Source organism: Hypomesus nipponensis, chromosome 2 (genome assembly GCF_054491055.1).
Source record: "Hypomesus nipponensis isolate SF chromosome 2, ASM5449105v1, whole genome shotgun sequence".
Taxonomy (NCBI): domain Eukaryota; kingdom Metazoa; phylum Chordata; class Actinopteri; order Osmeriformes; family Osmeridae; genus Hypomesus; species Hypomesus nipponensis.
Genome location: NC_140362.1, coordinates 14,794,187 through 14,805,881, shown reverse-complemented (window position 1 = coordinate 14,805,881; position 11,695 = coordinate 14,794,187). Strand labels below are relative to the sequence as shown.

General features: G+C 47.4%; 2 protein-coding genes across 6 annotated transcripts; one reads left to right on the top strand and one right to left on the bottom strand.

The window, feature by feature from the left end:
• Positions 1-218: 218 nt before the first annotated feature.
• On the top strand, positions 219-3,134 carry LOC146300955 (Krueppel-like factor 10). 3 transcript variants are annotated; one of them, XM_084708147.1, is made up of 4 exons: positions 219-376; positions 894-1,128; positions 1,299-2,139; positions 2,377-3,134. In XM_084708147.1, coding segments are annotated over exons 1-4 (1,314 nt in total). In that variant the 5' UTR covers positions 219-374; the 3' UTR covers positions 2,613-3,134. The 3 variants fall into 3 exon arrangements, with proteins under 3 accessions (XP_084564273.1, XP_084564282.1, XP_084564264.1); XM_084708156.1 differs by lacking the exons at positions 219-376; positions 2,377-3,134 and adding an exon at positions 2,241-2,310 and having other exon boundaries at positions 408-1,128; XM_084708138.1 differs by lacking the exon at positions 219-376 and having other exon boundaries at positions 416-1,128.
• Positions 3,135-3,960: 826 nt separating this feature from the next.
• LOC146300954 (antizyme inhibitor 1-like) lies at positions 3,961-11,269 on the bottom strand. Of its 3 annotated transcripts, XR_014767179.1 has the most exons (13): positions 10,566-10,756; positions 9,799-9,921; positions 8,846-9,011; positions 8,437-8,610; positions 7,877-8,049; positions 7,567-7,701; positions 7,337-7,418; positions 7,067-7,141; positions 6,513-6,678; positions 6,001-6,116; positions 5,522-5,739; positions 5,254-5,419; positions 3,961-4,504 (listed from the first exon to the last, which is right to left on the bottom strand). XR_014767179.1 is itself a non-coding variant. In XM_084708124.1 (12 exons), exons 3-12 carry the CDS (start codon positions 8,945-8,947, stop codon positions 5,305-5,307), a joined length of 1,356 nt encoding a protein of 451 aa, XP_084564250.1. In that variant the 5' UTR covers positions 8,948-9,011; positions 9,799-9,921; positions 11,064-11,269; the 3' UTR covers positions 3,961-5,304. The 3 variants fall into 3 exon arrangements, 2 of the variants coding, with proteins under 2 accessions (XP_084564250.1, XP_084564241.1); XM_084708124.1 differs by lacking the exon at positions 10,566-10,756 and adding an exon at positions 11,064-11,269 and having other exon boundaries at positions 3,961-5,419; XM_084708115.1 differs by having other exon boundaries at positions 3,961-5,419; positions 10,566-10,755.
• Positions 11,270-11,695: the final 426 nt, after the last annotated feature.

The following is an 11,695-nucleotide window of genomic DNA, read 5'->3' as shown; positions in this document are numbered from 1 at the left end:
GTCTGGGAATTTCACAGAGGGTTCATGTGCACCATCCTTGGAAGTCGTGGTCACGGTGCTGTTTTCATACGCTGATGCTGTTGTGTACCACGCCGGTTCCACGATCCACATCAGCCTCTGACCACGCGCTCATTCTCCTCCCATTGGTTCGTGTCTTACACACCTTTATGTGCGATTGGCTGAAATTGGAGCCCTGCCCATCTTTACCCACCGCATTTGAAATGATGTCTGAATGGAAGTAGAAATAGCCGAAGGGGGAATGTATCAGTAATATCTACCACAAGACTTAAGTACAAAAACAGTCCATGAACACAGAAAACCTACGTTAGAGCACGCTGATATTTCTTTTCACGCCATTTACCCTGGAACAGAACATGTAAGTAACTTTAACTCTTTGTAAAGTGCTCAACGCCTAAAAAGGGATTGGGAAGCTAGTGACATTAATGACTTAATGGTATATGACTTAATGATCTCATTAATTTTTTATGTTAATGTTTTTATCAAATTCGGCGAGTCTATTGTAGTAAATCCACAATTTAGCCGTTGATTGCTGACTATCACCAACGCAGTAGGGGGAGTTGGAGTATTTGTTTAGACAGCACACTAGTGTATCTGGGCCGAAAAAGTAGAGCAAAGGCCACGGAGCCGGAGGGCAGCCGCTCCTAGTCCACATTATCGTTCATGTTGCTTCATGACTCATTCGAGGAATCAATCCATAGCATCTAATTGTTGACAAAAAATAGAGCTGTGTGTTGAGCTGTTCGATATAGCATTTTTGTTATTTGGCATTTCAGAGCTTCACGAGTTTACTTTAGGTCTCATCATCTGACAGGTAGAGACATCAGACACATCTCTTTTACTTCAGAATTTGTCATGCATATTTCTATCACCAGGGAAGTTCATGGAGCCTGCTGCTGTGAGAGTAAGGACCCTCAGGACAGTGCTGACCTTCAGGACAGTCCCATGGGCGTGGGGGACATGGTGGCAGTGGAAGCTCTGATGTTCATGAATAAGAACCGCTGGAAGACCAAGACCTCTAACCCAGTCCAGTTCCGCCCTCTGACCCCCACCTCAGACTTCTCTGAGGACGATTCTGTCTCTGCAGAGGTTCTCAGAAGGTCACCTATGGTAAGTAGTAGACCTACATAACTGTCTTTATAGCTGCCTCAAACTCTTACTTTCATCTCCATAACCAATTGTAATGTGACAATAGCATGTCATATTTTGTAATAGCAATCTACAGCACATTATCATGAAATAAATAGCGATTCTAAGTGCATGATTTGTCTCTGTTTTAGTGTATGACCCCACCATACAGCCCACCTGTGTATGAGGCCATCCACCCAGGCCCAGGGACCCCACAGGAGCCATCCCCAGCCCCACCAGTGAGCCGGTGCCCCAGCACAGGGGCAGAGACCCCTCCCTGGCCCCGGCCCCAGACAGGCCCCCCTCCACGGTCCCAGGCTACCAGCGTGATCCGTCACACAGCCGACTCACAGCACCGTTCCGCCTGTCCTCTCGCTTCCCTAAACCACAGCCTGACCCAGCCCAGCTCCAACAGCCTCAGTAACACCTACCCTGATAAGTGGAGGGGTAAAGACTCTATGGTGAACCCCAACAATACGCCTGCTGATTGGCCATCTGGGGCTGATGCCCCACAGGTTCCACCTACTGTGATTCTACCGGCTTCTGCTGTCCAGTCCTATCAGCCCACAGCTGGATCCCCAGCCCCTGGGACCATGGCCAGGTCCTCTCCTCTGCCCGTTTACTGCCAGATTCTCCCGGCCGCTACCAACCCCCTTATCACCACCACAGTCGTCCGCAAACCAGTGGTGTCCCCGGGCCCTCAGTCCATGGTGTGCCCTCACGTTTTCCTTATGGAGGGTCAATCGACCAGCGGCCCCCTCATGCTCCTGGTTCCCCGGCCGGCCGGCCCAGTCCACCCTGCGATGGTGACCCCAGGAGGCACCAGGCTGGCGGCCATCGCCCCTGCGCCAGGAGGGTTTGTCCCACTGGTCCATAGGGTCAAACTCCTGGTGAAGGATCCCCGCGTGCGGAGCCATGTCTGCCCACACTCTGACTGCAGCAAGACCTACTTCAAGAGCTCCCACCTCAAAGCACATATGCGGACTCACACAGGTAAAACTATGATGAGGATGCATGGGAATTTAAATATACGGGAGTTCAGTATAGGAATTTGAATATGTCAGTGTTGATTTTCCATATCTTTGGGCTCCTAGGATACTTGCAAAGCAATGGCAGGTTTAAGGACCTATTCAGGCTGGATGAATAAAGCAAGTGAATAACTAACATTTCATGTGCGTCTGTCGTATTGTGTGTTCTATAACGCCGGCTGTTCCTCTTGTGTGTCCTCAGGTGAGAAGCCTTTCAGGTGTAGGTGGGAGGGCTGCGACAGGCACTTTGCTCGGTCGGACGAACTTTCCCGGCACCGCCGGACACACACCGGGGAGAAACGTTTCGCCTGCCCCATGTGTCACAGCCGCTTCATGCGTAGCGATCACCTGGCCAAGCATGCCCGGCGACACCTAGCAACCAAGAGGTTGGCCTGCTGGCCGATGGGAGTCAGTCACGGTGACGTCACCAAATTATAGTTGCTCTCTCGCGGCACTGAATGACTTCCTGAGAACTGAAGAAACCGGCTTCCTGGATTTGAGATACAGCAGGTTGAAGGGGGGAGCTCAAAACGGGTCCAACCCTGTGTAAACAGTCATACATATGGGGTGTATAATACTGTAATATGTGACTTGTGTGTCTGTCCAGCAGAGGGCCACACCAACATGAACCTTATGTAGCATACACTGAACAACTATATCTTTAGTTGTGCTTTCATAGAGGCCCATAGCATCGAAGAGGGAACAACAGCGGATTTTTCAAGCAATCGATTGTTACACTGTGTTACACTGTGTTACCGGAAGTTTAGAGAATGCTATTCTCAAGGACTCAAGGATCTTTTTTGAGTTTGACCAAAGTATTTTCTTTCTTTTTTTTTGGGGGGGGGGGGGGGTCATACAGATTTGTATTTCTTTTTGTACAGTTGCAGATTCTTTTTTTATGCAGACCATTTGCACAATTTGTCTTTTGTTACAAGGGAAAATAAAATGTATAAAAAAATGTCTCCTCCTCCTCTCACTCAGTTATGACAGCACCTGTGGAACAAAGTGACTGCATTGTGCCAAAACGTAATTCATTGTGCGGCGCATTCACACCCGTATTTGAACACAATTATCTTACAATTGTGCTTACTGTTACCCTTTGACAGAAATAGACACAGCAGCCGGTTGTGCAAGTGTCTGTGGGGGACTTGTGGTTCCAGTGTTGAGACACTGTAATCACATGCTACTATGGTGTTAAAGGCAACAGTGAAACTAGTCAGTCCTTCTCAGCTAAGCTATAACAGTTGTCTCGTCAGGCTAACTCAAGCAGCCAGAGATTGACAGTGAAACTGTCCGACAGGCTTGTTGATTCTAAATATAGCAAACGGGTGCTCAATGGCACTTCCCATTTCTCACACTTTCTGACTTCTGCAGACAGTAAGTTCATATCTGAACCCTTACCCAGCTCTGCCAACCCCATGTGTCTTATCTGCCCCCCAATGATGAGGGATTCCTCCTCAAAGAGAGTAAGGAAGGTTGGATTTAGTAGAGGTTCTGAACGTAGCCTTATAAGTGCCTTATCTCCGTGTAACCCACTGAGCCCAATCCCCTTCCGGCTCTGATCACATTATCCAGGATGAGAAACTGCTGTCACCATGTGGTTATGCAACGACAGCTCATCCCAATGAGAATGTCTTTTAGGCCATGTGTAGAAAGATGCCAGGTCTGTCATGCTATTTCTGTACTTCGCACATTGTTTTGAGAAAAAACTGTGTGGAAAATGACTAATCTGTAGAAGCAATGTTACCTTCACAGGATAAAAAATAAAAAATTGGTAACCACATAATCCAGTCAACAAGGTAGTCTTTATTCATGTGTTTCATATCTTGTATGGGCACAATTACATGTAATTTATAGGCTGTGTAATTACCTATTCCTCACAAATATAGGACATATTCACTGACTTTGTGCACCTTTTTCTAGGGTAATATTCTTTGAATATTTATAATCAATTATGACACATTTAACTATGGTATAAACTTGACATTTAGCGAGTAAAGTCATGCTTGTCAGAAAGCCTCTTCCTCTAGCTGAGAAAAAAAAAAGATGCTTCCCCATCAAAACACTTCCTCTGCACCATCTCCTGGACTTCCTCTCAATAAAAGCCTTTTGATTTGACGAGACACAGCAACAACCACCCAATCTACCACCTCCTGATGCAGCATCATACAAGGCAATGAATAATTCACCAACCGAGTGGACAAGGAGATACATGGCACAAATCTAGGACAACATGCTGGTGTATCCAGTTCTGACGACCACATTGCTTGACGCATCACTTCAGTAGTTTGGCAGCTTGGCCTTCACTCCAGGTGCTAAACATCACTGTGCTGTTGATAAAAAAATACAGATAAAAGAAAAAACAACCCTAAAATCACCTGGTAGGTGGTGGGTACTGACCCCAGGGGCTCTCAGCCTCCCACCCCAGGCAAGATGACCAGACAGACTTCCCAGCTCACCTCCCTGCTTCCTCTGGTGGACAAGGGGACATTTCGAGTGTACCTTACATGGACAACAGTGAACAGAGTTGGTAGGTAGGGAGGGAGGGAGGGAAGAACTGCCCATTGTTCAAGGGTCTGGTGAGTTAGCCCTGGAGGAAAGCCTGTTTTGAATACTGACTGAAAGCAAGTGCTAAACAAATCCCATTCGTATTTGCAAAACAAAATGACACGACTGCTAAAACTATAAATACACATAAATATCGTTTTTAAAAGCATTCTGAAAAGTGTGTTCACTTAAATAAACGGCCTCACTTTTGATGGTCCTGGCTGATCAACAAGGCAAGCACCAGGGCATGATGATGCTACTGTAGCGGTATATACATTACAATTACATTTAAATTAAAATAAATGTGTGTTTGTGATACCCATTGGCAGGTTAGAATTGTCCATCTTAAATATATACCTTTTGTTTCATAGTAAATTAAATTATTTTGTCTGGAGAGAAATAGCTGTTACAATCCCACAACACTGTGTGGATGAGCCAACAATTCAATCTGGTCCCGACAAATCACACTCAATTTCTTAACAAATGAAAAAAGAAGCCCGCAACATTTATTCCTTCCCAATGGAATGCTGACCAGCTGAGGTCATCAGAAACGAGGAAGTAGCGTTCTCCACGCAGTCTCGCTCTATGCTGGGACGGACAGGGCACCCTCTGATTGGCTGGAGTGGAGGAAGTAAGGGATCAATGAGAAGCTCTTCACTGTGATCTCCTGGGTAACGCCGGCTTCCTGCATCTCAAACCTGTTACGGAACAAATCCAGAACCCTGTAAGCTGAAACCTGACCGACACTTATAAAAGGGAGCCATAGTTGCACAATAAAGCCCTATTGTGTTAGTACGTACCAGTCGCAGGTGGAAATGACATAGTAGACTGGAGGTATATCCGTGTCAGGGGAGCTGGAGCAGGGCTGGCCCAGTCCGTAGGCCCCTGCCCTTGGGAAGAGGAGCCAGTCCCCTACGCTGAGCTCCGGCAGCAGACACTGCTCCACCACCTGGTCCAGGTCATCCCCCGAGGGCCCCCACAGGCTGCTGCTGAACACAGGCTCCTCAGGCCCCGGGCCCTGGACACACACGGAGGAAACACGGAGGTGGAGTTAGGACTTTGGGTTCAAGTCTACTGAGTGGCCTAACTTGGATTTCGGGTGGGCTGACATTTGCTGTCCTGCTGTCGTACCCTTGCTGCAAGAGTAAACCCAGACAAATTAAAGGCAAACCCTTGCCTTTAAGGAAACATATATATATGATCAGTTATAAGCCATTAGGGTATGGAAATCCAACAGGGTTTGACTTATGTTATCACTTAACGAAGAGATCAAGCCCACCTTGTGCACAGTGGGCGCCGGGATCAGGGCGTCGGTGAGCTTGCTGGCGAAGGAGCCGTAGACGCCGTCGCTCATGTAATACAGGAACTCGGGTTCATCGTCGGCAGACGGCTCGTCTGATGGAAAGCGGATGGGGAACAGCAGAATGAGGGATGAACACTTGAGTTTAATGGTCTCCTATTGTGTTTAGTGACCTCTGGGTCTCCTCAATGAAGTGATAGATAAGAGTGGTCTATAAATAGCAGCTTTGGTGCTAAGGGGAGGCCCCATATAGCATCATACTGTTTGTGTACGAGCTTGTGCAAGCCCTAGTTAATTTAATCCAGGTCACACAACCCATACTTATAGTAACTCATTGTAAGCTTCTGTCATCTTAACTCCAAGTTGTAACCGTGACTGACAGCAGATTACTAGTAAGGCTTTGTCATGTGGATCTAAGGCTCCTGGATGTTGGTGAAGTTTTAAAACAGGGTTAGCTGGGAATGCTGCGGCGCTAAAGGGTGCCCATGTACCATGTGACTGGCCCCGGCGGTCCCGGGACACCACTTCCTTGGCGACGATGTTGACGGCCAGGGTGAAGGCCGAGGAGACAAAGAACGCGCCGGGCTCCGCCACCACGGACACGCCGCAGGAGGCGGGGAAGTAGAGCTGCAACAGCGGGCGGACGGCGCTCTCGATCTGTGGAGGCACAGCGTCACGGTTACAATCTGCATCCTGGATCACGGGTCGACAGCACATCCCTGCTGGGGCGGTCAGAACCCGACTGGGATGTTTTGATGCATCATGCACCAGGGTTTTACATAACGTGGGCGGGTGAAGACAACATTCGGGGTGGTCGATGCCAACCTTGTGTCCATCAGTACTAGAGGCCCCCGAAGGGTTAGGGTTACGTAAGTGTCATTGCTGGGTTACATTCCACACAATCGAAAGGGAATGACAACTAATACTGCATTATGGGAGCTGTTATGATGTTGAATGGGCCTGGTGGACTGTGAGCAGTGAGGCGGCTAACAGCTCTGAGGTAATCTATTCAGCGTTATGTAACGCAGAACGGAGACATACTGACCTGCTGGAGTTGATCCTCTGAGCCACTGAACCCCCCTCCAATGTCCAGCACTTTCATACTGAAGCCAACATCCTCCTGAAACACAGAGAGAGGGAGGTTGGATTCCTACTTTAGACAGCAATATGATCCACTTTGGTTGCAAAAATAAAAGTTTGAATCGTGCGGTAGTTCTACAGTACACATGGTTGCATTGTTGCCGTCTGTTTGCTCATTAAGTAATACACATTCACAATGCACCTCTTCTCAGCCGCGGCTAGCTCGCCGACTCACCCCCATGTCGAAGACGCAGCGGGCGTCCGAGATGGCATGGCTGTAGACCTCGGGGTCGTCACAGGAGGCAGGGATGTGGAACCTGCACGGGGAAGGGACAGTTGGTAGGAGAACTCTGGTGAGAGGATGCCACCCTCCCTCCCTCCCGCTGGGTCTGTTACGCTACGTCTCGAACGTAATGATTATTGGATGAGTACATTTGTTTCAGTGTCGGGCCCCCCGCCCCTCACCTGGCCCCGACCACCTGCACGCCCAGCTCCTTGGCACTGTCCAGCAGGTGCCTGCACTCCTTCAGGCTGGAGCCCGGGGTCACACCCAGCTCCTCCGCCTGGCTGGAGGCCTCCGTCGCCACCTGGAGCAGCAGCCTGACACACACACACACACACTTAAAACCACTTGCTTTCTTATCTGAAACTGCAAAAACAACCATTATTTACACTGATGTAGTCCAGTTGTATTATCTGTGTGTGTGTGTGTGTGTGTGTGTGTGTGTGTATGTGTGGGGCCAGTGAGCGTGGCCTCGGTGAGGTAGGGACCTACTTGGCACTGGGATGGCAGCGTGCGATCTTGCGCAGCTCGGCCTCGTTGTCACACACCAGCAGGTTAATCCCGTTCTTGGCTGCGTACTTGATCTGAGAGAGCTGCTTACAGACCCCACTGTAGACGACGTCCTCAGAGGGAACCCCGAAGCCTAGCACCAGTTCCAGTTCACTCTGCAAACACACCACCACCATGTTCATAAAGACAGACAAATGTACATATGCAGCTCATTGCAGTAGAGAGAAAAGCTACCCATTAACCTTACAAAAGAGGGGTTTTAATGGAAAGGTAGGCTCCGAAGACTGGTAAAATGGAGACCTCCACTAGATGGCGCTACTTGACAACAGGGTCTGTGGTGTAAATGTGTACAACACGTGGCACTACAAGGCAACCCAAAGTAAGATGTGAGAATGTGCACTTCCGGTAAATACTCGTAGTCTTAGTTTGAAAAAAGAAAAAAAAGACCAAATTGAAATATTCCAGCTAGGCTTGTTCAGAGGGAAGGACAGAGGGGGGACAGGTAGCAGCAGTGGTTTCTGAGTGACGAGTCATCCAGCTACCTTGTTGGCACAGACGAAGCCGGTTCCCATGGCGGCCAGGAGCTCGATGACGGCCGGGCTGTTGTTGCACCTTACGGTGTAGTAGGGCCTGATCTGTGTCATGTGGGTCTGCCAGAGAACATGCTGTCTCATCACCACACCCAGGTCCGCCACAAAGAACATACTCTTCTCAGCCTGGGGCAGAAAGACAATATGATTAGACTCATACCTTGAACCCACACCCAAAAGGAGACGGTAAGCATGCTAGCCAACGATCTCCCAGGGCATGTTCTTGGTATGAACGTAAACACGACTTAACCGCATTTCAAGTCTGGGTGCAGCCCAGGGGCTTTCGAGGAAAATGTTTTTACACTGAGTCAGCAAAAGAGGCGGTTGTCACAGCGCCGGGTTTTCGCAGAGAGAGCCTCACCATAGTCTGTTCATAGATGTGATTTTCGACCACGTCGCCGAGCGCCACGGCTCCGTCCAGAAGGGCCACAGAGCAGCTCGCATCATCAGCCAGTCCTTTCATCTCAACCGTTGTCCGTAAATCCGACAGTCATAAAGAATGTGACCGGCCTGAAGAGGGCAACTAACTGTTAAAAGAAGAGCAGAGGAGTTGTGAAATTCCTGCGGCTGTTAGCAAAACATTGGCACGCCGCTAGAGTTTGGCTTCTCCTTACAAAACAGTGAAACCTATATAAAAATTTAAAAAAAGGTACGAGTCGCAAGTGTCAGAACACCGCAGTTGACTCTGCAGAGCGTGCTGGTGAAGCTGTGGAGCTCCTGAAACAGGGGTCTACGCACTCGCTGTGAGGAGGAGAGAGAAAAAAAAGAAGCCATCTCTCGAAGTCGGCCAATCGAAAGCAAGGACGAGCCGTCACATGCTGGGGACCTCTGGACGTCGACACAGCCACTGTGAAAACACTCGCACTGGGGCAGGGAGTTCGTTTACTTTACCATCAATTACTCCCGACAATTAGGATAAATCCCACTGGCAGTGAACCATAAGGGGTTCCTTTGATGGCATTAGCTGGGGGACCAAAGCATGGGCTTGGCTGACAGATCTCTGCTCTCGATAATGTTACACAATGGGCTGGCCTGGCTCAGCGACCTGAGCAGTGGCCCAGATGTGCAATGGACTGGCCGGACCGAGGACAGACAATGTGGTCGGGGGATGCTAAATAGACCAGGCGACTGGGTGTCTGAGGGAATTATCTGCCCTGATCAGCTGTTAACAGAAGCACCACGGAGAACCCGTCACACCTTCAAGGCAGCAGCTCTAGCTAGTTCATAGCTACCTTGCAACCTGTTCTTCCCTACAGGAGACACAACAAGGTTGTGTGTGGTTTGTGATCTTAGCATGTGCTGAACTCTACTCACCTGGACGAGTCCCGAACTGGATCTCTCCTACTATCAGCTGGGATCCCAAGGAGGCTCGGCGTTGAAGTCGAAGGGCTCCCTGTAGAGTGCAGCCCCTAGGCCCTCCGGGTAGTTATAGTAAACCTGCACACACACAGAGGACAAAATGATAGGGACGAGGTTGAAATCTAAAGGTGATTAATGAATTGAAACGTTACATGGCAATGCAACAGAGAATCCTACTATAAGTCAAGTCAAAATACGTGCCCAAAACTGTTATTAAAACCTAATGGTTTGACATTATCCATGTATACACCATTTTAATAGCATTTTTCTAAAATGGGTTTAATTACTATTGTGTTAACCATTCAAGCAATTTCGTCAGCTTTTTTATTAATGATGTGGATTTCAAAACGAGACCTCAAACCTTTCCAATCAAAACACAGCTATTAAAGCTAAGGTATTTCAATCAGGCAGCGAGCTAGCCACATTTGGCTAAATGACTATCTTCATACACTATCAGCTAGCTACATAATACATTATTACGCGGAACAAAACTTTGGAGTATATCTATTAGAACTATAAATCAACTACATCGACTAATAACGACAATTACAAGTCATCTACACTTGATACTGTAGCCTACCACTGTATATACATAGGACAACGACCTTGCATATGGTGCGTATTGCTAGTGGTTTGACTAGCTAGCTCTAACGTTGATAGGCTATTGCTAACAGTTAGCTAGCTACTGTAGTGTGGCCACTGTAGCGGTACTGGTTACTTACGTGAGATAAAAACCCAAAATTGGGGGTAGACCGTTTTCTCTTTTTAGGCGGAATTTTTAAAGAGGGATGGGGTTACTAAAAGAGGAAAGAATAAGTGCCATTTAATGCCCGTTGCGGTGTTGAAGGAGATTATGGTGGTACGCAGTGCCAGCTGTCGAGGTCGGGACGGAGAGGACGAGGAAAAGGAACGACGGTTTACAAAGTGACAGAAGAATGGGCGTGGTTTCGAGCTGTCAAAGCACCTAGTCCACATTGCTAAACACGAAGATTGAAAATCTTTATTAATATTACGCTTTACAGTCACATCAGCGTCCTATACATAGCCTATCATGACACTAACATACAAAGTAGCCTATATTTATTCTACGTATATAAATAAAATTTAAATTTAAAATGTACTTTCGGAAAAGCGCATATACATTTGTTATCAATGGGGCCCTGTTGAATGATCTACAACTGTCACATAAAATTACGACATAACCAATGATTAAGTGATACCTTGGTTAGGTCTTCATTCCTCTTCCAATGGCACCTCAAAGGTTCAGAGAGTTGTCTGACAATTTTCACTGTATTTGGTTTCCTGCTCCGTGAAATACTATCGCATTCTCAGAAGTATACACTGGACTTTGAGTAGCTTGTGTGTGTCCTCAAATTCAAGCACATACTTGGTATCGTCTTTGGTCTTTGCCCTCCCTAGTCGAGAGTTTGTAAAGTTGCCCAGCCCTCTGAAGACGTAGCGAATATTATGAGGGCATTCATTTGCATATTTTCTTTCCTGCATTCCATTGGTGGAGAAGGGTTTAATGTAAGTCAGGAATTTTTGTTCAAGTTTGTTTTCTGCAAAGGCTTGAACAAAATCTCCAATCAGAACACTGATTCGGGCAATTCTGGGCAAAGTAAAGGATTAGTTCACAGCAACACAATGATACATTTTACTTATATTTCTATTGGATTTCAATTATAACAAATGTGTCTGCAATTAGTTTTAATTTGTCAAGGGATGATATTGGTCTGATATTGTTATATCATTGGAGTAATCAACTAAATACATGACACTCTTCATTCATAAAATATGTTTTTATTGTTAGGGTAGGGTACTTTTCGCATACCATTTGTAATGTCCATATTCT

What these genes read in the sequence shown, in the direction of transcription:
- LOC146300955 (XM_084708138.1), top strand. Translation starts at nt 874, where the DNA reads ATGCATATTTCTATCACCAGGGAAGTTCATGGAGCCTGCTGCTGTGAG. An exon ending in TTCTCAGAAGGTCACCTATG is followed by an intron (nt 1,129 to 1,298) that starts GTAAGTAGTAGA and finishes TCTCTGTTTTAG; the next exon opens with TGTATGACCCCACCATACAG. An exon ending in ACATATGCGGACTCACACAG is followed by an intron (nt 2,140 to 2,376) that starts GTAAAACTATGA and finishes GTGTGTCCTCAG; the next exon opens with GTGAGAAGCCTTTCAGGTGT.
- LOC146300954 (XM_084708124.1), bottom strand. Translation starts at nt 8,947, where the DNA reads ATGAAAGGACTGGCTGATGATGCGAGCTGCTCTGTGGCCCTTCTGGAC. An exon ending in GCTTCGTCTGTGCCAACAAG is followed by an intron (nt 8,050 to 8,436) that starts GTAGCTGGATGA and finishes GTGTGTTTGCAG; the next exon opens with AGTGAACTGGAACTGGTGCT. An exon ending in CGCTGCCATCCCAGTGCCAA is followed by an intron (nt 7,702 to 7,876) that starts GTAGGTCCCTAC and finishes TGTGTGTGTCAG; the next exon opens with GCTGCTGCTCCAGGTGGCGA.